General features: G+C 41.7%; 1 protein-coding gene across 3 annotated transcripts in view; it reads left to right on the forward strand.

The window, feature by feature from the left end:
• LOC115174458 (protein lin-9 homolog) overlaps positions 1-23375 on the forward strand; it is a 45695-nt gene that overhangs the window by 17917 nt on the left and 4403 nt on the right. For 2 of the 3 annotated variants that reach the window (XM_029732996.1, XM_029732995.1), the window contains 4 exons: positions 3663-3748; positions 6115-6219; positions 10991-11121; positions 11204-11329. In XM_029732996.1, coding sequence (XP_029588856.1) covers positions 3663-3748; positions 6115-6219; positions 10991-11121; positions 11204-11329 — 448 coding nt within the window. The remainder of the gene's footprint in view (positions 1-3662; positions 3749-6114; positions 6220-10990; positions 11122-11203; positions 11330-23375) is intronic. The other variant, XM_029732997.1, reaches the window with a different exon arrangement.

The raw sequence follows: 23375 nt of genomic DNA on the forward strand, positions 1-23375 counted from the left end.
GAAACGACATGTTTTTAGATTTTTTTTTTTGCAAATTTATTGATGATTAAATACAAATCTAATTTACATACGTGTTCACACCCCTAAGTCAATACAGAATCACCTTTGGCAGTGATTACAGCTGAGAGTCTTTCTGTGTAAGTCTAAGATCTTTGTCCACCTCGATTGTACAATATTTGCACATTATTTTTTTAATTCTTCGAGTTCTGTCAAGTTCATTGTTGAGCATTGCTAGACATATTTTTCTTGCTATTGATTTTCAAGCACATTTAAGTCAAAACTGTATCTCTGCCATTCAGGAACTGTCTTCTTGGCAACCAGCTCTGGTGTAGATTTGGCCTTGTGTTTTAGGTTAGTTTCTTGCTGAAAAGTGAATTTGGCTCCCAGTGGCTGTTGTAAAGCAGACTGAACCAGTTTTCCTCTAGGGTTTTACCTGTGCTTAGCTCTATTCATTTTATCCTAAAATAACTCCCTAGTCCTTGCCGATAACAAGTATACCCATAACACGATGCAGAAATACCATGCTTTAAAATATGAAGTGGTACTTAGTGATGTGTTGTGTTGAATTTTCCCCAGACATCTTTTTTGGCAGTTTTACTTTAGTGCCTTATTGCAAACAGGATGCATGTTTTGGAATATTTTTATTCTGTTCAGGCTTCCTTCTTTTAACTCTCTTTTAGGTTAGTATTGTGGAGTAACTACAATGTTGTAGATCCATCCTCAAGAGAAAACTGCTTTAAAGTCACAATTGATTGACCTAGTGAAATCCATGAGCGGTTTCCTTCCTATCTGGCAACTGTGTTAGGAAGGACGCCTGTCTTTTTAGTGACTGGGTGTATTGATGCACCATCCCCAGTGTAATTAATAACTTCACCATGCTCAAAAGAATATAACATTTCAGCTTTTTTTTCTTTTTTTTTTTACCCATCTACCAATAGGTACCCTTTGCGAGGCATTGCCTAACCTCCCTGGTCTTTGTGGTTCTATCTGTGTTTGAAATTCTCTGCTCGACTAAGGGACCTTACAATTATCTGTATGTGTGCGGTACAGAGATCAGTTGGTCATAAAAAAATCATGCTAAACACTATTATTGCACAGAGGGAGTCCATGCAACTTATGGGACTTTTTTACATCAGCACTGTTTAGCCTTGCCATAAAATGGGTTGAATGCTTATTGACTCAAGACATTTAAGCTTTTCAATTTTCATTAATTGCAAAAAAATTCTAAACATAATTCCACTTTGACATTATGGGATATTTGGTGTTGACCAGTAAGAGACAATTTCAATTTAATCCATTTTAAATTCGGCTTTAACAAAACAAAATAAGTCAAGGGATGTGAATACTTTCTAAAGCACTGTATGTATTGCATATGTGTTTGAACTGAGGTTACCAACCTCTTCAAGAGGGAAACAAACGTAGCAGGTGTAAAACAACACCTGAGTGGAGTTCCCACATCTGTTTTTCAGGGGAAATGGAAGTTAGGTTGAAAATACTGTATCCCTGAGAACCAGAAACATCCACTTTCTGAGACCCCACGGAGATTGAGAGGTTGGAGATGTCAGTACCTCATTGGATTAGGCGTCTTTAGTAGATTTACAAATGACTGGCTTAAAAATGCAACACATAAGGGATGTGTCATAGACCCATAACTAAGCCAATCTGAAGTCTTAACTTGTCAATTGTTATACTGTAGTTGTCAAATAGTCTGAGTTGATGGACTTTACTAACTTATGTCATCCTCATTGTATGATGTGGTAAAAGTCTGTTAATAAGTAGTTTACTCTTCTTGTCTCCGTTCCTGTATGACCAATGATCGCAGGAGACTTGATAAAGCAATAGTGTGGAAACTCGTCCTGTCACCTATGGTGCCTTGCAAAAGTATTCATCCCCCTTGGTGTTTTTCCTATTTTGTTGCATTACAACCTGTAATTTAAATTGATTTTTATTTAGATTTCATGTAATGGACATACACAAAATATTCCAAATTGGTCAATTGAAATGGAAGAAAAAGTAACTTGTTTAAAATAATGTAAAACTGAAAAGTGGTGTGTGCATATGTTTTCACCCCCTTTGCTATGAAGCCCCTAAATAAGATCTGGTGCAACCAATTACCTTCAGAAGTCACATAATTAGTTAAATAAAATCCACCTGTGTGCAATCTAAGTGTCACATGAGCTCAGTGTATATATACACCTGTTCTGAAAGGTCCCAGAGTCTGCAACACCATGAAGCAAGGGGCACCACCAAGCAAGCGGCACCATGAAGACCAAGGAGCTCTCCAAACAGGTCAGACACCAAGTTGTGTAGAAGTACTTTTTTACAACTCAACCCTGATCTGTATCTTAAACTTTGAACATCCCATGGAGCACCATTTTAAATCCATTATTAAAAAATGGAAAGAATATGGCACCACAACAAACTTGCCAAGAGTGGGCAGCCCACCAAAACTCACAGACCAGGCAAGGAGGGGATAAATCAGAGACAACAAAGAGACCAAAGATAACCCTGAAGGAGCTGCAAAGCTCCACAGTGGAGATTGTAGTATCTGTCCATAGGACCACTTTAAGCCGTACACTCCACAGAGCTGGGCTTTTACGGAAAAGTGTCCAGAAAAAAAGCCATTGCTTAAAGGAAAAAAGAAGCAAACACGTTTGGTGTTCACCAAAAGGCAGTTGGGAGACTCCCCAAACATATGGAAGAAGATACTCTGGTCAGATGAGACTGAAATTGAGCTTTTTGGCCATCGAGGAAAACACTATGTCTGGCGCAAACCCAACACCTCTCATCACCCCAAGAACACAATCCCCACAGTGAATTGTTGTGGCAGCATCATGCTGTGGGGATGTTTTTCATCGGCGGGGACTGGAAAACTGGTCAGAATTGAAGGAATGATGTATGTCTCTAAATACAGGGAAATTCTTGAGGGAAACCTGTTTCAGTCTTCCAGAGATTTGAGACTGGGACGGAGGTTCACCTTCCAGTAGGACAATGACCCTAAGCATACTGCTAAAGCAACACTTGAGTGGTTTAAGGGGAAACATTTAAATCTATTGGAATGGCCTAGTCAAAGCCCAGACCTCAATCCAATTGAGATTCTGTTGTATGACTTAAAGATTGCTGTACACCAGCGGAACCCATCCAACTTGAAGGAGATGGAGCGTTTTTTTTTTTCCTTGAATGGGCAAAAATCCCAGCGGCTAGATGTGCCAAGCTTATAGAGTCATACCCCAAGAGGCTTGCAGCTGTTTTTGATGCAAAAGGTGACTCTACAAAGTATTGACTTTGGGGGGGGTGAATAGTTATGCACGCTCAAGTTATTTTATTTTTTGTCTTATTTCTTGTTTGTTTCACAATTAAAAATATTTTGCATCTTCAAAGTGTTGGACATGTTGTGTAAATCAAGTGATACAACCCCCCCCCCCCCCCCCAAATCTATATTAATTCCAGGTTGTAAGGCAACAAAATAGTAAAAATGCCAAGGGGGTGAATACTTTCACAAGCCACTGTATCAATGGTCATGAAGGAAGGAGACTGGGAAAGGAGGACACTTCAAAGTTTGGAAAAATAAACTGTCTAAACAATGAGGGAGCAGTTGTGACTTGTCAGGGTATTGTGAGTTTAATCTATTTTTGATAATGCCATATGTTGTAAATTTCCAGAGGGCAGTCTGTCAAATACTTTGAATGAGAAGCAAACAAAAGCTCACAACACGAGAGGACGACACACCCTGGTGTCCATGGAAACGGTGAGATGACCAATGTAGCCCTTCCTCCCATCTATGCCTTGGAACTCTTTAGGGCTCTTATGGATTTTATCTCTGGTAATTCAACCATTATTAAGTGGGCACTGATACTCTTATCAGCACTTCCCATGAGTTGGGCTGGGAATTGCCGCGGCCCTCACAATGCGATATTATAACAATACTTTGGTGCCGGTACGATATGTATTGCGATTCTCACGATTTATGTACAGTTCCAGTCAAAAGTTTGGACACACCTGTTCATTCAAGGGTTTTTCTTTATTTGTACTATTTTCTACATTGTAGAATAATAGTGAAGACATCAACACTATGAAATAACACACATGGAATCATGTAGTAACCAAAAAACAAATATATTTTACATTTCAGTTTTTTCAAATAGCCATGCTTTGATGACAGCTTTGCACAGTTTTGGCATTCTCTCAACCAGCTTCATGAGGTATGCACCTGGAATGCATTTCAATTAACAGGTGTGCCTTGTTAATTTGTGGATTTTATTTCCTCAATGCATTTGAGCCAATCAGTTGTGTTGTGACAGGGTAGGGGTGGTATACAGAAGATAGCCCTATTTGGTAAAAGACCAAGTCCATATTATGGCAAGAACAGCTCAAAAAAGTGATGATGGACTGTCGTTTCTCTTTGCTTAAAGACATGGTCAGTCAATGCAGAACATTTCAAGAACTTTGAAAGTTTCAAGTGCTGTCGCAAAAACCAAGCGCTATGATGAAACTGGCTCTCATGAGAACTTCCACAGGAAAGGATGACCCAGGGTTACCTCTGCTGCAGAGGATAAGTTCATTAGTTACCAGCCTCAGAAATTGCAGCCCAAATAAATGCTTCAGAGTTCAAGTATAGACGCATCTCAACATCAACTGTCCAGAGGAGACTGCGTGAATCAGGCCTTCATGGTCGAATTGCTGCAAAGAAACCACTACTAAAAGACACCAATAAGAAAAAGAGACTTGCTTGGGCCAAGAAACACAAGCAATTTTTTATTTTTTTTTAACCTTCATCTAACTAGGCACGTCAGTTAAGAAGAAATTCTTATTTACAATGACGGCCTACCGAGGAACAGTGGGTTAACTGCCTTGTTCAGGGGCCGAACAACAGATTTTTACCTTGTCAGCTTAGTGATTTGATCCAGCAACCTTTCGATTACTGGCCAAATGCTCTAACCACTAGGCTACCTGCAATGGACATTAGACTGGTGGAAATCTGTCCTTTTTGGTCTGAGTACAAATTGCGACGCAGAGTAGGTGAACGGATGATCTCCGCATGCGTAGTTCCCACCGTGAAGCATGGAGGAGGTGTGATAGTGTGGGGGTGCTTTGCTGGTGTCACTGTCTGATTTTTATTTAGAATTCAATGCACACTTAGCCAGCATGATAACTACACTTTTCTGCAGCGATACGCCATCCCATCTGGTTTGCACTTAGCCCCACTATCATTTGTTTTTCAACAGGGCAATGACCCAACACACATCTATGCTGTGTAATGGCTATTTGACCAAGAAGGATTGTGGAGGACCTGGCCTCCACAATCACCCGACCTCAACCCAATTGAGATGGTTTGGGATGAGTTGGACAGCAGAGTGAAGGAAAAGCAGCCAACAAGTGCTCAGCATATGTGGGAACTCCTTCAAGACTGTTGGAAAAGCATTCCAGGTGAAGCTGGTTGAGAGTGCCAAAAGTGTGCCAAGCTGTCAAGACAAAGGGTGGCTACTTTGAAGAATCTAAAATATATTTAAGATTTTTTGGTTACCTCATGATTCCAAATGTTATTTCATAGTTTTGATGTCTTCACTGTTATTCTACAATGTAGGAAATAGTAAAAATAAAACCTTGAATGAGTAGGCGTGTCCGAACTTTTGACTGGTACTGTATATATTGCAATTTGATTTTATTGCGATTCAATGTTCCAAATATATTGCTCACCATATCTCTGCTGCAGAGGGAGAAGATAGCCATGAGAAAATGGAAATAAAAGTGCTGAAAACAAATTGGCTACCTTTTTTTTTAAAGAAGATGGGGAACAAGCTATGAAGGAAAAATAGCCAACTTGTGCAAGAATGTGATATTGTCTATATAATCGTCAAATAATATCACTATGTAACTATCACTTTTTTTTACTACCCATGAGCAGTTTGTCTTTCTGTTCAAATAACCATCATTGGTCTGATTTGCACAATCAATTCTACCATGTTGACACTTCATCTGTATTTTCAACAACTCAGTGCCCCAGTTTCATCTTAGATGGGGTAGGAAAGTTTAATAAGCAAAACTATCTGCACATTTTAAAAACATGTTTTAACATTATCACCCATATGCTGACCCTGCCCTCCCTGTGTCCAGCCGACGCGGAGCTCCAAGAGAAGCAGACTGTTCAGGGAAGAGGAGGAGCAGCGCCTCCCATCCAGATCCCCTAGAAGGAGCCAAAGGGTCACCTCTGTGCCCCAGGTAAGGGCTCCAGCTCACACAGCTGGGCAATGCAATCTCTCTTCAGATCAAGTTAGTCACATGCGCCGAATACAACAGGTGTAGACCTTACAGGGAAATGCTTACTTACGAGTCCCTAACCAACAATGCAGTTTTAAAAAAGAAAATATGGATAATAATAAGAAATAAAAGTAACAATTAATTAAAGAGTAGCAGTAAAATAACAATAGCGAGACTATATATACAGTTAGTTGAGGTAATATGTACATGTAGGTAGAGTTATTAAAGTGACTATGCATAGATTATAACAACTGAGAGTAGCAGCGGTGTAGGGGGGTCAATGCAAATAGTCTGGGTGTCCATTTGATGAGGTGTTCAGGAGTCTTACGGCTTAGGGGTAGAAGCTGTTTAGAAGCCTCTTGGACCTAGACTTGGCGCTCCGGTACTGCTTGTCGTGTGGTAGCAGAGAGAACAGTCTATGACTAGGGTGGCTGGAGTCTTGGGCAATTTTTAGGGCCTTCCTCTGACACCGCCTGGTGTAGAGGTCCTGGATGGCAGGCAGCTTAGCCCCAGTGATGTACTGGGCCATGCGCACTACCCTCTGTAGTGCCTTGCGGTCGGAGGCTGAGCAATTGCCATACCAGGCAGGGATGCAACCAGTCAGGATGCTCTCCATGGTGCAGCTGTAGAACCTTTTGAGGATCTGAGGACCCATGCCAAATCTTTTCAGTCTCCTGAGGGGGAATAGGGTTTGTCGTGCCCTCTTCACGACTGTCTTGGTGTGCTTGGACCATGTTAGTTTGGTGGTGTAGACACCAAGGAACTTTAAGCTCTCAATCTGCTTCACTGCAGCCCAGTCGATGAAGATGGGGGCGTGCTTAGTCTTTTTCCTTTAGTCCACAATCATCTCCTTTGTCTTGATCGTGGTGAAGGAGAGGTTGTTGTCCTGGCACCACACGGCCAGGTCTCTGACGACCTCCCTATAGGCTGTCTTGTCGGTGATCAGGCCTACCATTGTTGTGTCATCGGCAAACTTAATGATGGTGTTGGAATCGTGCCTGGCCGTGCAGTCGTGAGTGAACAGGGAGAAACGGGGGGACCGAGCACGCATCCCTGAAGGGCCCCTGTGTTGAGGAGCAGCGTGGCGGATGTGTTGCTATCTACCCTCACCACCTGGGAGCGGCCCATCAGGAAGTCCAGGATTCAGTTGCAGAGGGAGGTGTTTAGTCCCAGGATCCTTAGCTTAGTGATGAGCTTTGAGGGCACTAGGGTGTTGAACACTGAGCTGTAGTCAATGAACAGCATTCTCACATAGGTGTTCCTTTTGTCAAGGTGTGAAAGGGCAGTGTGGAGTGCAATAGAGATTGCATCATCTGTGGATCTGTTGGGTCGGTATGCAAATTGGAGTGGGTCTAGGGTCTCTGGAATAATGGTGTTAATATAAGCCTTGATCAGCCTTTCAAAGCACTTCATAGCTACAGACGTGAGTGCTACGGGTCGGTAGTTATTTAGGCAGGTTACATTGGTGTTCTTGGGCACAGGCACTATGGTGGTCTGCTTAAAACATGTTGGTATTACAGACTCAGACAGGTAGAGGTTAAAAATGTTGGTGAAGACACTTGCCAATTGGTCAGCGCATGCTCGCAGTACGAGTCCTGGTAATCCGTCTGGCCCTGCGGCCTTGTGAATGTTGACCTGTTTGAAGGTCTTACTCACATGGGCTTCGGAGAGCGTGATCACACAGTCTTAGCTTGTCTTAATGATTTGCAAGCACTGCCACATCCGACGAGTGTCAGTCGGTGTAGTACGAGTCCTGTATTGATTCTTTGCCTGTTCGATGGTTCGTCGGAGGGCATAGCAAGATTTCTTATTAGCTTCCTGGTTAGAGTCCCGCTCCTTGAAAGCGGCAGCTCTAGCCTTTAGCTCAGTGCGATGTTGCATGTAATACATGGCTTCTGGTTGGAGTACGGTGACTGTGGGGAGGACGTCATCGATGCACTTATTGATGAAGCCAGTGACTGTTGTGTACTCCTCAATGCCATCGGAGGAATCCCGGCACATATTCCAGTCTGTGCTAGCAAAACAGTCCTCTAGCTTAGCATCTGCTTCATCTGACCACTTTTTTTATTGATCTAGTCACTGGTGCTTCCTGCTTTAATTTTTGCTTGTAATCAGGAGGATAGAATTATTTTCGGATTTGCCAAATGGAGGGCGAGGGAGAGCTTTGTATGCGTCTCTGTGTTTGGAGTGAAGGTTGTCCAGAATTTTTTTCTCTGGTTGCACATTTGACATGCTGGTGGAAATTTGGTAATACGGATTTAAGTTTCCCTGCGTTAAAGTCCCCGGCTTTTAGGAGTGCCGCCTCTGGGTGAGCATTTTCTTTTTTGCTTATGGCGAAATACATCTCAGTCAATGCTGTCTTAGTGCCAGCCTTTGACTGTGGTGGTATGTAAACAGCTATGAAAAATACAGATAGTGTGGTCTACAGCTTATCATGAGATACTCAGGCGAGCAAAATACATAGTCCGCCGCCCCTTGTCTTACCAAACGCCTCTGTTCTATCCTGCCGGTACAGTGTATAACCAGCCAGCTGTATGTTGATAAGTCGTCGTTCAGCCACGACTCCGTGAAGCATAAGATAATATATTTTTTAATGTCCTGTTGGTATTTTAATCTTGTGCGTTGGTCATTGATTTTATTCTCCAAAGATTGCACGTTTGCTAGCAAAATGGAAGGAAGTGGAGGTTTTTCGATCGCCTATGATTACTCAGAAGGCTTTGGCCCCTATTTGGCCCCTATTTCTCCACCTCTTCACGCAAATCATGGGGATCTGTGCCTGTTCAGAGAAAGCAGTATATCATTCACGTCGGGCTCTTTAAAGGGAAAAAAAGGTTTCTGCCAGTCCGTGGTGAGTAATCGCAATCCTGATGTCCAGAAGTTATTTTCGGTCAAAAGAGACGGTAGCGGCAACATTATGTACTGTTGAAGTCGGAAGATTACATACACTTAGGTTGGAGTCATTTAAAACTCGGTTTTTCAACCACTCCACAAATTTCTTGTTAACAAACTATAGTTTTGGCAAGTCGGTTAGGACATCTACTTTGTGCATGACACAAGTAATGTTCCAACAATTGTTTACAGACAGATTATTTCACTTATAATTCACTGTATCACAATTCCAGTGGGTCAGAAGTTTACATACACAAAGTTGACTGTGCCTTTAAACAGCTTGGAAAATTCCAGAAAATGATGTCATGGCTTTAGAAGCTTCTGATAGGCTAATTGACATCATTTGAGTCAATTGGAGGTGTACCTGTGGATGTATTTCAAGGCCTACCTTCAAACTCTGTCCCATGTTGTCAAGCAAAGAGGCACTATCAAAAGAAATCAGCCAAGACCTGATTACCTGAAATAATTGTTGACCACAAGTCTGCTTCATCCTTGGGAGCAATTTCCAAATTCCTGAAGGTACCACGTTAATCTGTACAAACAATAGTACACAAGTATAAACACCATGGGACCCCGCAGCCGTCATACCGCTCAGAAAGGAGACGTGTGCTGTCTCCTAGAGATAAACATACTTTGGTGCGCAAAGTGAACAGCAGCAAAGGACCTTGTGAAGATGCTAGTGAAAACGGGTACAAAAGTATCTATATCCACAGTAAAACGAGTCCTATATCAACATAATCTGAAAGGCTGCTTAGCATGGAAGAAGCCACTGCTCCCAAACTGACATAAAAAAGCCAAACTACGATTTGCAACTGCACATGGGGACAAAGATTGTACTTTTTGGAGAAATGTCCTCTGGTCTGATAACAAAAATAGAACTGTTTGGCCATAATGTCCATCGTTATGTTTGGAGGAAAAAGAGGGATGCTTGCAAACCGAAGAATACCATCCCAACCGTGAAGCACGGGGGTGGCAGCATCATGAGGCACTAAACAAAATAGATGAGGAAGGACAATTATGTGGATATATTGACGCAACATCTCAAGACATCAGTCAGGAAGTTAAAGCTTGGTCGCAAATGGGTCTTCCAAATAAACAATGACCCCAAGCATACTTCCAAAGTTGTCAAAATGGCTTAAGGACAACAAAGTCAAGCTATTGGAGTGGCCATCACAAAGCCCTGACCTCAATCTTATAGAACATTTGTGGGGAGAACTGAAAAAGCTTGTGTGAGCAAGGAGGCCTACAAACCTGACTCAGTTACACCAGCTCTGTCAGGAGGAATGTGCCAAAATTCACCCAACTTGTGGGAAGCTTGTGGAAGGCTACCTGAAACATTTGACCCAAGTTAAACAATTTAAAGGCAATGCTACCAAATACTAATTGAGTGTATGTGAACTTCTGACCCACTGGGAATGTGATAAAAGTTGAAATAAATCATTCTCTCTACTATTATTCTGACATTTCACATTTTTAAAATAAAATGGTGATCCTAACTGACCTAAGACAGGACATTTTTAATAGGATTAAATGTCAGGAATTGTGAAAAACTGAGTTTAAATGTATTTGGCTAAGGTGTATGTAAACTTCCGACTTCAACTGTACAAAATAAGTTTAAAAAATGTTACAGAAAACGCAAATTAACAACAAAAAAACACATCATCGGTTGGACTCGTAAAACGTCTGCCTTCTCCAACACCATTTTAGTATATTTGCATATCTTTTTAAACCATGAGGAAGTAATGTGAATCATTGCCTATCATTTATCAACTTGTCAGGATCTGATTAACCTAGATGTCTCTAACTTAATTCTTGTTCATTTGTTTGGTATGTTTTCTTGTAGAAGTTTACTACTGTGACAACCCCAGATAAGAAAGTGTCTCAGAGAATCGGTCTGCGATTGAGAAACCTCCTCAAACTGCCTAAAGCACACAAATGGTGCATCTACGAGTGGTTTTACTCTAACATAGACAGGTAAGCTTTATTACAAACTTTCGCAGTGAGTTATTCTAAGTTCTTTATTCCATTGAGATCTGCCAACTTTTTCTCCTTCCAGACCTTTATTTGAAGGGGACAATGACTTCTGCCTGTGTCTGAAAGAGTCCTTTCCTAACCTGAAGACCAGGAAGTTGATCCGTGTGGAGTGGGGGACAATCAGGAGACTGATGGGAAAACCCAGACGGTATTGTTCATTATTACAGCATATTCTCTTTTCAAAGCCTGGCCCTCCAAATCAGATTTTTATTTCAAAGCTCTCTTACATTGAACATTGTCCTGATCATATAGGCCTAGACCATGTCCAAAACAACAAAAAATACACTAAGTTCATACATTTTCTGTCATTTAAATTGTTAAGTCATGTCTTTCTTCACAGTACCACTACTAATGTATTCAATCTGGGAGGTAAACTCAATTGAGTATTCAATCATTTTGCTGTGTATTTCTGAAGGAATCAAGGCATTAGAATGTACCAGAGGCCACCAAAATAGAGCTCCTTCTGCTAAAAATGTTTAACCCGGGGGTGGCCTGGCTGGTTATGTACTTGTGGAAAACACTGATCCCTAGCCATCAATGATACATCTTATTTCAGAAAGGAAACACCACGTAGAAACATGTTTAACCATTTTTTTAATAATGCAGGTTTTGGCGTTTATAGGCTCTGCTCCTTCAGCATCAATATATACAATTAACTACAAGCAGTGAGTGTGGTAAGCTATACCAATCCCCCAAAACCGCAGAGCCAGACTACTGTGTAGCTACGGCAGAAAGCACTGTTTAGATTTTATCAAATGATCCAGCTAAGTCATTCACCATTACAAGGCTGTGTCCTGACTGGCCTATGAGGATCAGGTTACAGTGGATCGTGGTTCTACAGAGATCTCTTCCTCCCGCACAGGGGGAGAGGTATAGAGGGAATGGTGGGGGGGTTTATGACCTCACGCCCATCATAAATTTTAATGCAGCAGCCAACTCCCTTCTGGTCTAACGTGAGAGACTGGAATGTCTGTGTGCCTTAGGAAGAGTTTATACCTAAAACTCCAGAACATCAAATAAATTGACTTTTGGACATTATATTTCAGGCAAAATGGTGGTAAAAATGATAGATGGAATATGAAAATGAATGTTGATTTTTGTGATGTCATTAAAAGTTAACCTCTCTGGGCTAGGTGGGACGAAATCGTCCCACCTACTCAACAGCCAGTGGAATCCCGTGGCGCGTTATTCGAATACCTTAGAAATGCTATTACTTCAATTTCTCAAACATATGACTATTTTACACCATTTTAAAGACAAGACTCTCGTTAATCTAACCACACTGTCCGATTTCAAAAAGGCTTTACAACGAAAGCAAAACATTAGATTATGTCAGCAGAGTACCCAGCCAGAAATAATCAGACACCCATTTTTCAAGCTAGCATATAATGTCACATAAACCCAAACCACAGCTAAATGCAGCGCTAACCTTTGATTATCTTCATCAGATGACAATCCTAGGACATTATGTTATACAATACATGCATGTTTTGTTCAATCAAGTTCATATTTATATCAAAAACCAGCTTTTTACATTAGCATGTGACGTTCAGAACTAGCATACCCACCGCAAACTTCCGGTGAATTTACTAAATTACTCACGATAAACGTTCACAAAAAACATAATTATTTTAAGAATTATAGATACAGAACTCCTTTATGCAATCGCTATGTCCGATTTTAAAATAGCTTTTCGGTGAAAGCACATTTTGCAATATTCTGAGTAGATAGCCCAGCCATCACGGGCTAGCTATTTAGACACCCACCAAGTTTAGCCCTCACCAAAGTCAGATTTACTATTAGAAAAGTTTGATTACCTTTGCTGTTCTTCGTCAGAATGCACTCCCAGGACTTCTACTTCAATAACAAATGTTGGTTTGGTTCAAAATAATCCATAGTTATGTTCAAATATCCTCTGTTTTGTTCGTGCGTTCAAGACACTATCCGAAGGGTAAAGAAGGGTGACGCGCCCGACGTGTTTCGTGACCAAAAAATTCTACATTTCCATTACCGTACTTCGAAGCATGTCAACCGCTGTTTAAAATCAATTTTTATGCCATTTTTCTCGTAAAAAAGCGATAAAATTCCGACCGGGAAACCCTGTTTTAGTTCAAAGACAGAGAAAATAAAAACATGGGGTCGCCTCGTGCACGCGCCTCAGTCTCATTGTACTCTGATCGACCACTTACCAAAGGCGCTAATGTTTTTCAGCCAGGGGCTGCAAAGACATCATTCAGCTTTTTCCCGCCTTCTGAGAGCCTATGGGAGCCGTAGGATGTGTCACGTTACAGCAGAGATCCTAAGTTTTCAATAAAGAGAGTCAAGAAGCCCAAGAAATTGTCAGACAGGCCACTTCCTGTAAGGAATCTTCTCAAGTTTTTGCCATATGAGTTCTGTATGAGTTCTATTATACTCACAGACACCATTCAAACAGTTTTAGAAACTTTAGGGTGTTTTCTATCCAAAGCCAATAATTATATGCATATTCTAGTTTCTGGGCAGTAGTAATAACCAGATTAAATCGGGTACGTTTTTTATCCGGCCGTGTAAATACTGCCCCCTAGCCCTAACAGGTTAAATGAAGACGTTATAACGAAAACATTGTAACTTGAAGAGTTATCATGTGTATATGATGTTTACATCCTTTTTGTTGTGTAGAAAATATCCAGATCAAAGAGAACTGTGATTTTAGTTGTCTAAACGAGATCATAGTAAGTTCTAATACCTTGCCTTGTAACTAGCTACGCCCCAGGGAACCCAGAGAGCATGACATAAAGACGGAAACGCCCCTTTTGACCCGAGGGTATAAAACATGTGCGCTAAGAATTTACATATCAGACTAAGTTGACCATGCGCTGCAGCCGCGAAACGCAACACGAGTTTGAGGAAGACAAAGGAACCTCTCAACGATCAATGCTACGGTTGATTACTGTATCTAGGAAGGTGAATTCAAGCAGGACCACCCGGTTATTCTTTTCACTGGTTGTCTACACGGCCCTCCTACCCACGTTGGGAGCATCGACACGGCTGATTAGCCTCCTCAGAAGCTCACTCTCACAGAACGAGTGCAAGGAAACAGACAACTAAGAGAAAGGAGTGGCGCAGTGGTCTAAGGCTAGCTGTGCAACTAGAGATTCTGGGTTTGTTTCCAGGCTCGAGTGGCGCAGTGGTCTAAGGCTAGCTGTGCAACTAGAGATTCTGGGTTTGTTTCCAGGCTCTATCGCAGCCGGCCACGACCGGGAGACCCATGGGGCGGCGCACAATTGACCCAGCGTCTTCCGGGTTAGGGGAGGGTTTGACCGGCAGGGATGTCCTCCCATCGCGCACTTGCGACTCCTGTGGCGGGTCGGGTGCAGTGCACGCTGACACGGTCGCCAGGTGTACGGTGTTTCCCTCGACACATTGGTGCAGCTGGCTTCCGGGTTAAGTGGGCATTGTGTCAAGAAGCAGTGCGGTTGGGCTGTGTTTCGGAGGACGCATGGCTCTCGACCTTCGCCTCTCCCGGGTCCATACAGTAGTTGCAGCGATGAGACAAGACTGTAACTACCAGTTGGATACCACGAAATTGGGGAGAAAAGGGGTAAAAAAAAAATGAAGAGAAAGGACATTGTGACATCTTGTGGACAATCTGAGACTTACACCTGAAGACGGAAGACCAGACCATCAGAAATATCCAACGGACACTTTCAACACGTAAATACATACATTACAATTCTGACCCATAAGAGCGTTAGTTCGGGGCAAAGTGTTAGGGCCACACTAAGCATAGTATACAAATGCATCCAAGTGTTGCTTTTCTCTCTTGCTTTAAATCTCCATCTTGTGTAACGTGTCATATTGTGCTGGTCCGCTAGGGACCTGTTGCCATTGAATTAAGCTCTAACTAAGACACATACACAAACAGTCTAGGTTATCATTTAGCATGTTAGTAAATAAATAATCAACTCAATTTGTGTGGTATGGAATGATTAGTGAGAACCGGGTTTGTGCATATTTACAAATTATGCGACGTTCAGAATGAGACTTGAGGAAATTAATCAGTGACTGCTATGAAATTGATATTCTTTGAGTTAATTCGGGAAATGGTAACTCATTAAACAAACTTTTCCCGTGGTACCCCGGGTTATTGAGTTAATGGTTACATGATTAATTTAATCACGTAATTATGAACAGTTAATTATTCGATAAATAGCATGTCATCACGATAACGTCACGACAACTGTATACTCTGAATATTAACCATGAGCTGTGCAACATATGTCTTATTTCTCATGGTGCACTGCCAGGTACCCTCGCTTAAGGCAAGCCGTTTCCATTATAAGCAATGAATGCTTGATTAGGGATGTGACTGTAATTGAATAACCGTGTAACTGTTGGTTATGGATGAAGACCACCATTAAACTAAAATAACTTTCAAAACTGTTTAAATAGCCCTACATTGATTATTTTTATGAACTTTATTTTCATGTAGATAAACTTTACCTAATAGCGGTAGTGTTTACTAATGATTATAAGCAAAAGTCTGTCTACATCTCCTCTTTCTAACTGTCATTTGATGCTCGAGCAGCTAATGCACGGGATGTAGAAGCGCTAGCCTATTGGCTATGGCACTTCAATGATTATCAATGTCATACTATCGCATAGCTGTCTCTCTTCCCTTCATACTTGTCAATTCATTATCTTGTAGCCTACTTTCAGAGCCTAAGGCAGGCCTAGGTTTTTTAAATACTTTTTAAGGAAAGGATAAATATTTGCTTGTGTGTATTACATACGCTGGTGGCTTTGATTGACATGTCCTTTTACAGAGGTGTGCGTGTGTGAGTTAGCAGATTCTCTCTATAGGCCTGTATGTGACCGACCGCCTCGATTCGGTCTTATGTATCCACATTTGAAATGGTGTTTTTTACATTGGATAAAAGAGATTCAGAGCTAGAAAATGGTATATCATACACTGCAGTTGAGGAACAATGGGAAAGTAATTCTGCTTTGAAAGTTGATCAACTTGTAACCCCACTTTTGAGAAAATGGCCCTTGAATGTTTTGTTACACCTACTAGAGAGCTCTTCTTTGTCTACACCCAGTCAGGATCGTTCACACCCTCTTAATCCTTAGTCCCATCCATCTCTTTAAGGATTCATATGTGGTTAACACACGCTATATCAAAGTAAGTATGTATATATTTGTCAGAGGCACAGGATACAGAAGGTGTAAACGGTACAGTGATAGTACTTGCATAGTAGCAATTTAAAAAACAGTGTCCAGATATTTATATTTAACAACTAAATATTTTTGTTGTCATTAGATGACGCTTACCCGACTCGCTTGTCTAAATTCATCGGTCATGTGAAGGAAATGCTATAACCCCCACCCACGTCTAGCTAAGTGGATGGGTAACTATTGTCTAGACATGTATACATTTTCATGAAATACAATAGATGGCCATAATCACCCCCAGACACACTTGGCTAACTTTATGGGTCATGTAATAATCTGGCCGAAGTGGAGTCTGTTTTAAACATGTAGCTAGCTAGCTAGCTAAACAATGAACCGGTGTAATCACAACTCATACTACTATTAATACAAACATTGTCATAGCTGTAGTACGAATCTGCAGGTAGCTAAAGCTAACAAACTAGGTTCAATGTTAACTAGCTAACATTAGGCTATAATTAGCAATGCAAATGTATTTCTGAGTCGAATAATATTACTACAAGGATCATACACGTAACTTTAGCTAGCGTGCCAGCAAGCTAACGTTTGCCTGCTAACTAACAGTATTAGAAACGTATATCTGGAAAATATAGCTAGACTCTTACCGTATACATGGATGAATACTTCACGGCAGACTGGAACCATTGTAGGTACAAATTGTTTGGTCAGCTTTGTGTCAAGTCTCTCCGGTTCACACTGACCATGGCGTGTGCAGAAAGTAGCCCATCACTTTTTCCTACTTATCTGTCGATAGTGCCTGCTAAATTCAGGGCATCGATGTTATTGGGAAAAAATGCTAATCTTTTGTGGTTCTCGATGGCTAACGTTATATAGTTTAAAAAAAACAGGGCGGTAGAAAGGACTGTCAACACATACTGAACAGCTCACGTTATAGACAGAAGAAGCTACATGGCAGACCAATCCAAACTTATCTCCCGACATGTCCAGCCCATACATTCTCTCAGCCAATCATGGCTAGTGGGGAATGCTCCTGTCTTTCCATGGCTTAACCAACTAGGGTCGTAATTTAACAATTGTATTCGTATTTATCAATGGAATACACGTTTGTTATTAAGGCACATGAAAGTTCACATGTTCCAAAAGGCATTTTTGCCAAAAAAGGATTTAGATAAAAAAAATTATGTTTATATTGAATCTCCTGTGTAGTAGTGACGTGCGACATACACCTAGTTTCCTGAAACGAGTCACATATGTCCATTCAGAAAGTTTCCTAAAGTAGCCTTTCCGGACTAAAATAAAATAATCAAATGCTCCTGTCATGGCTTAATCTTGTAAAATGCCTTTTCTCAGTAAAGGCCCTTTCTCACCAAGTCTGTTATTTTCTTGCGAATAATTAAGAGGAAAAAAATCTGAGCATGTCTTGTTTATGATGCCTTTCACACCAATTGTGAAATATCATCCTGCCATAATCCGTCAATTATTTATTTGAGACCGCTTTGATTTTTTTTTGCATCATAAATAAGCTGTTGACCAATAGAAAGGGTTATCTAGGACACTGCCACTGACAAGGATGCGCACTGCCACTGACAGGTCTGTGGGTTCGTTGTGTGAATTAATACATGTCTTTCTGCCCGTTTTATACGTTCGCAATGCATCAGTGCAGCAAGGTATCAATTTAGCCAATGTGATCTTCCCCGCCAGTTCATTGCCAAGGCTGTAGCCTATTTTATAGCCATTCAGCAATGAAGAGGATCGATGGTTCTCTCCTCAAATAGGCCTAGGCCTATTCGTTTTTAGAAAAAGTTTTTAGAAAAAGTGTCTACATATACACTACTCATTTAAGAGCTAGAGAGAGGGGGAAGAGAGGCCGGTGGAGATTCAGTATGTGAATTGCACATGAAGCGAACAGTGAAGAAAACCGAGATGTGTAAATTAGAAGTTAGTTACTGATATTTTTTGCATTAATATACTGCTCAAAAAAATAAAGGGAACACTTAAACAACACAATGTAACTCCAAGTCAATCACACTTCTGTGAAATCAAACTGTCCACTTAGGAAGCAACACTGATTGACAATAAATTTCACATGCTGTTGTGCAAATGGAATAGATAACAGGTGGAAATTATAGGCAATTAGCAAGACACCCCCAATAAAGGAATGGTTCTGCAGGTGGTAACCACAGACCACTTCTCAGTTCCTATGCTTCCTGGCTGATGTTTTGATCACTTTTGAATGCTGGCGGTGCTTTCACTCTAGTGGTAGCATGAGACAGAGTCTACAACCCACACAAGTGGCTCAGGTAGTGCAGCTCATCCAGGATGGCACATCAATGCGAGCTGTGGCAAGAAGGTTTGATGTCTGTCAGCGTAGTGTCCAGAGCATGGAGGCGCTACCAGGAGACAGGCCAGTACATCAGGAGACTTGGAGGAGGCCGTAGGAGGGCAACAACCCAGCAGCAGGACCGCTACCTCCGCCTTTGTGCAAGGAGGAGCAGGAGGAGCACTGCCAGAGCCCTGCAAAATGACCTCCAGCAGGCCACAAATGTGCATGTGTCTGCTCAAACGGTCAGAAACAGACTCCATGAGGGTGGTATGAGGGCCCGACGTCCACAGGTGGGGGTTGTGCTTACAGCCCAACACCGTGCAGGACGTTTGGCATTTGCCAGAGAACACCAAGATTGGCAAATTCGCCACTGGCGCCCTGTGCTCTTCACAGATGAAAGCAGGTTCACACTGAGCACGTGTGACAGACGTGACAGTCTGGAGACGCCGTGGAGAACGTTCTGCTGCCTGCAACATCCTCCAGCATGACCGGTTTGGCGGTGGGTCAGTCATGGTGTGGGATGGCATTTCTTTGGGGGGCCGCACAGCCCTCCATGTGCTCGCCAGAGGTAGCCTGACTGCCATTAGGTACCGAGATGAGATCCTCAGACCCCTTGTGAGACCATATGCTGGTGCAGTTTGCCCTGGGTTCCTCCTAATGCAAGACAATGCTAGACCTCATGTGGCTGGGGTGTGTCAGCAGTTCCTGCAAGAGGAAGGCATTGATGCTATGGACTGGCCCGCCCGTTCCCCAGACCTGAATCCAATTGAGCACATCTGGGACATCATGTCTCGCTCCATCGACCAACGCCACGTTGCACCACAGACTGTCCAGGAGTTGGCGGATGCTTTAGTCCAGGTCTGGGAGGAAATCCCTCAGGAGACCATCCGCCACCTCTTCAGGAGCATGCCCAGCCGTTGTAGGGTCATACAGGCACGTGGAGGCCACACACACTACTGAGCCTCATTTTGACTTGTTTTAAGGACATTACATCAAAGTTGGATCAGCCTGTAGTGTGGTTTTCCACTTTAATTTTGAGTGTGACTCCAAATCCAGACCTCCATGGGTTGATAAATTGGATTTCCATTGATTATTTTTGTGGGATTTTGTTGTCAGCACATTCAACTATGTAAAGAAAAAAGTATTTAAGATTATTTCATTCATTCAGATCTAGGATGTGTTATTTTAGTGTTCCCTTTATTTTTTTGAGCAGTGTATATTAAGTGTTTGCACAGATTTAGATAAAGCGCTCACTTAAATTAAAATGTAGTGTCATCATAGTCACCCACTGCTTCACTAAAATTGATCATTAGGCAATGGACAGGTTGTGTGCATGTGTGTCTATTTTCTAATGGTTGTCAATTTAATCTTCATGCCTATCACAACTGTTTCTAAACTCACTGTCAACTGCGTTTATTTTCAGCAAACTTAACATGTGTAAATATTTGTATTCCTCATTCCTTCAACGATAAATGCAAATCTGACCATCACCCCTGGTGAGACAAAACCACGAGTCGTCAGTGAAGAGCACTTTTTTGCTAGTCCTGTCTGGTCCAGCGACGGTGGGTTTGTGCCCATGGGCAACGTTGTTGCCGCTGATGTCTGGTGAGGACCTGCCTTACAACTGTCCGCAATAGGGCTTGTAGGCCTGTCTGTGCACTGATGGAGGGATTGTGCGTTCCTGGTCTAACTCGGGCAGTTGTTGCCATCCTGTACCTGTCCCGCAGGTGTGCTGTTCAGATGTACCGATCCTGTGCGGTTGTTGTTACATGTGGTCTGCCACTGCAAGGATGATCAGCTGTCTGTCCTGTCTCCCTGTAGCGCTGTCTTACGTGTCTCACAGTACGGACATTGAAATGTATTGCCCCGGCCACATCTGCAGTCCTCATCCCTCCTTGCAACATGCCTAAGGCACGTTCACGCAGATGAGCAGGGACACTAGGCATCTTTCTTTTGGTGTTTTTCAGAGTCAGTATAAAAGGCCTCTTTAGTGTCCCAAGTTTTCAGAACTGTGACCTTAATTGCCTACCGTCTGTAAGCTGTTAGTGTCTCAACGACCGTTCCACAGGGGCATGTTCATTAGTTGTTTATGGTTCCTTGAACAAGCATGGGAAACAGTGTTTAAACCCTTTACAATGAAGATCTGTGAAGTTATTTGGATTTTTACGAAATATCTTTGAAAGACAGGGTCCTGAAAAAGGGACGGTTTTTTTTGCTGAGCTTATATATCCCCCTTAACTTTCCTTGTCAGTTTATATGATAGGCTACATTGATTTAGCGTCATCCTATAATGTAGACAACAAACAAATTATCCTACAGAAAGGATTTGAAGGTAAGGCAAGGTTTTTGAGTGTGATGCACTGCAGGTGACTTTGAATGATGAGTCCTTTTAGGTGGGTTGGTGTGCATGTATAAGTTCACTAATTCTCTATGTCCATTCAGAAAGTTTTCTAAAATAGCCTAGACTGTCTGGTCTTCATCTCTTTTTGCAGGGTCAGCATATGTGCGAGGAATGACGACAGGTGCCAGTTTTGCATTGGCTCTCTTAATAAATGGGATGCAACTGAATGAAACGTTTCAATAAAATTCATGATTCATCCTATAGGATACTTAGCCTATATCCTAATATTTTCAGTAGTATATTTTTCCGAAAGTATATAATTTCTCTCATTACTGTGTCCCCTCTTGCCACTTTTAACAACATATTGCCAAATGGAATAACCACAGCAGCATTGGTGACATGCGAAATGCTCTGAAAAGTGGAGGGAAAAACGCAACGGACATAGTATGAATGGTTTAGTGCATCAAAATTGGAATTCCTCTCCGATCTGACATTTTATTAATTTGTATAATATTTAGAGGTAATAACTTGACTATTAATAAAATGCTACTGATAATAACGAAGTGTCATGGTTATAGTGGTTATAGAAAAGCCACGTGTTTCTTTTGAATGGTTATGTCGGTTACTGTGTACATTGGCCTGGCCAATTACCATGATTTCAAATTCCATACTGTCACAGGATATTGCTTGATCGCTAACAGCTAATCGCCATATGGGTGTTTAGCAAGCCAACCGCATGCTAGGTAATGCTAGTATCAACTGCTCATCCAACACAGCTGAAACTATAGCAAGCCTTGATTGGTCATCTCACAGCTATAAAGCGTCAGCTTCCCCACTAAGGTACATGGTGATAACTTGAAATCTGAGGAAGAAAGCTTATTGTTTGGGTTAGGCAGTAGTAACTATTTCAAATGAAGCTGTACTTGGGTGAATATATTCTTAATGATGGAAAGACCCAGAAAAATGTTGCAGACGACAGACTTGCGCCATCCGAGTAGCACAAGATATCACGCTGCTCGACTGCTGAACAGTGTGTGTAGCAGCTCGCAGCATTTGGGCCAGCACAATGGTGGTAGATATGAGTCATGCTCCACTAAAATGACTAGCAGTGTGAGCTGCATCAGGGTATACGCACCATGTACCTTGCATACGCACCATGTACAAGCATGCATGATAATGCACGTAAACTTGCTTACCACTATCCTAAAATGTGTGCCATCCTACTGCGATGCTCTAAGCAGATGCTATTGAAGGGGTAGATAGTGTTGGCATCTGTCACCACAACATCGTGTGCTATTGGCAATAGCAATAATAGCAACCATGCCATAACGACTGTGCAGATGATACAGGACGTAACAACCAATGCATGAATTAGCACAAGATCATGGATACGGAGCCTAACCATGCACATGCTCCCATGAATGCAATATCGGCAGCCATTCCATTTATGCAATACTGTGTGTAGATAATGAAGCAAAGAATATCAGCTACAACCTAAATGTGTGATCATTCCCCACCATTAGTTGAAGCCTAAAACGCTTGAATTAATAACAGTAGCTAATGCATGATTACTAGAATGAAACAATCACTACAATTAGCATATAATAGAATTAGAATAGAGTCACAAAGCTGTCACTAGAATAATACTAATAGAACGCAAAGATGGACCGACAGGAAGGACTACCTATGTAAAATGCATGATTAAAACATGGCTAATAAATCAGCCTAAACCTACTGCTGCAGATAACGATGAAGTAAATGTAACTACTTTGTCTGAAACTATGCTGTAAAATGTATGCTAATAGTGTGACTCATGCAACAGTATGCACTAATGTGCTAGCAGACACTCCTGATTTGATCACATCAAACTTTGTCACATGCGCCAAATACAACAAGTGTAGACCTTACCGTGAAATGCTTACTTACAAGCCCTTAACCAACAGTGCAGTTCAAGAAAGAGGTTAAGAAAATATTTACCTAATAAAAAGTAACACAATAAAATAATGAGGCTATACACAGGTGGTACCGGTACCGAGTCTATGCATGGGGGTACAGGTTAGTTGAGGTAATGTGTACATGTAGGTAGGGGTGAAGTGACTATGCATAGAGCAGAAAAGCAGCAAAAGTGTAGCAATACAAGTACACTAATCCCGACCAGTCTGCAAATTAATTTGAATGCATTTCTAGCTTTAAAATGTATCAGGGGAAAAAGGTTCCAAAGAATAATAACCATAGTTAACCACATTTAAAATGTGACTGCCGGCGCAAGTCACAATAACTAACGTTTTTGGGATGATCCCTAAAATGTAGGATATTGCTGCAAGGCACTGTATCAGCAGTCTCGTGAGGTGCACGACA

This window comes from Salmo trutta, chromosome 35, assembly GCF_901001165.1.
Source record: "Salmo trutta chromosome 35, fSalTru1.1, whole genome shotgun sequence".
Taxonomy (NCBI): Eukaryota; Metazoa; Chordata; class Actinopteri; order Salmoniformes; family Salmonidae; genus Salmo; species Salmo trutta.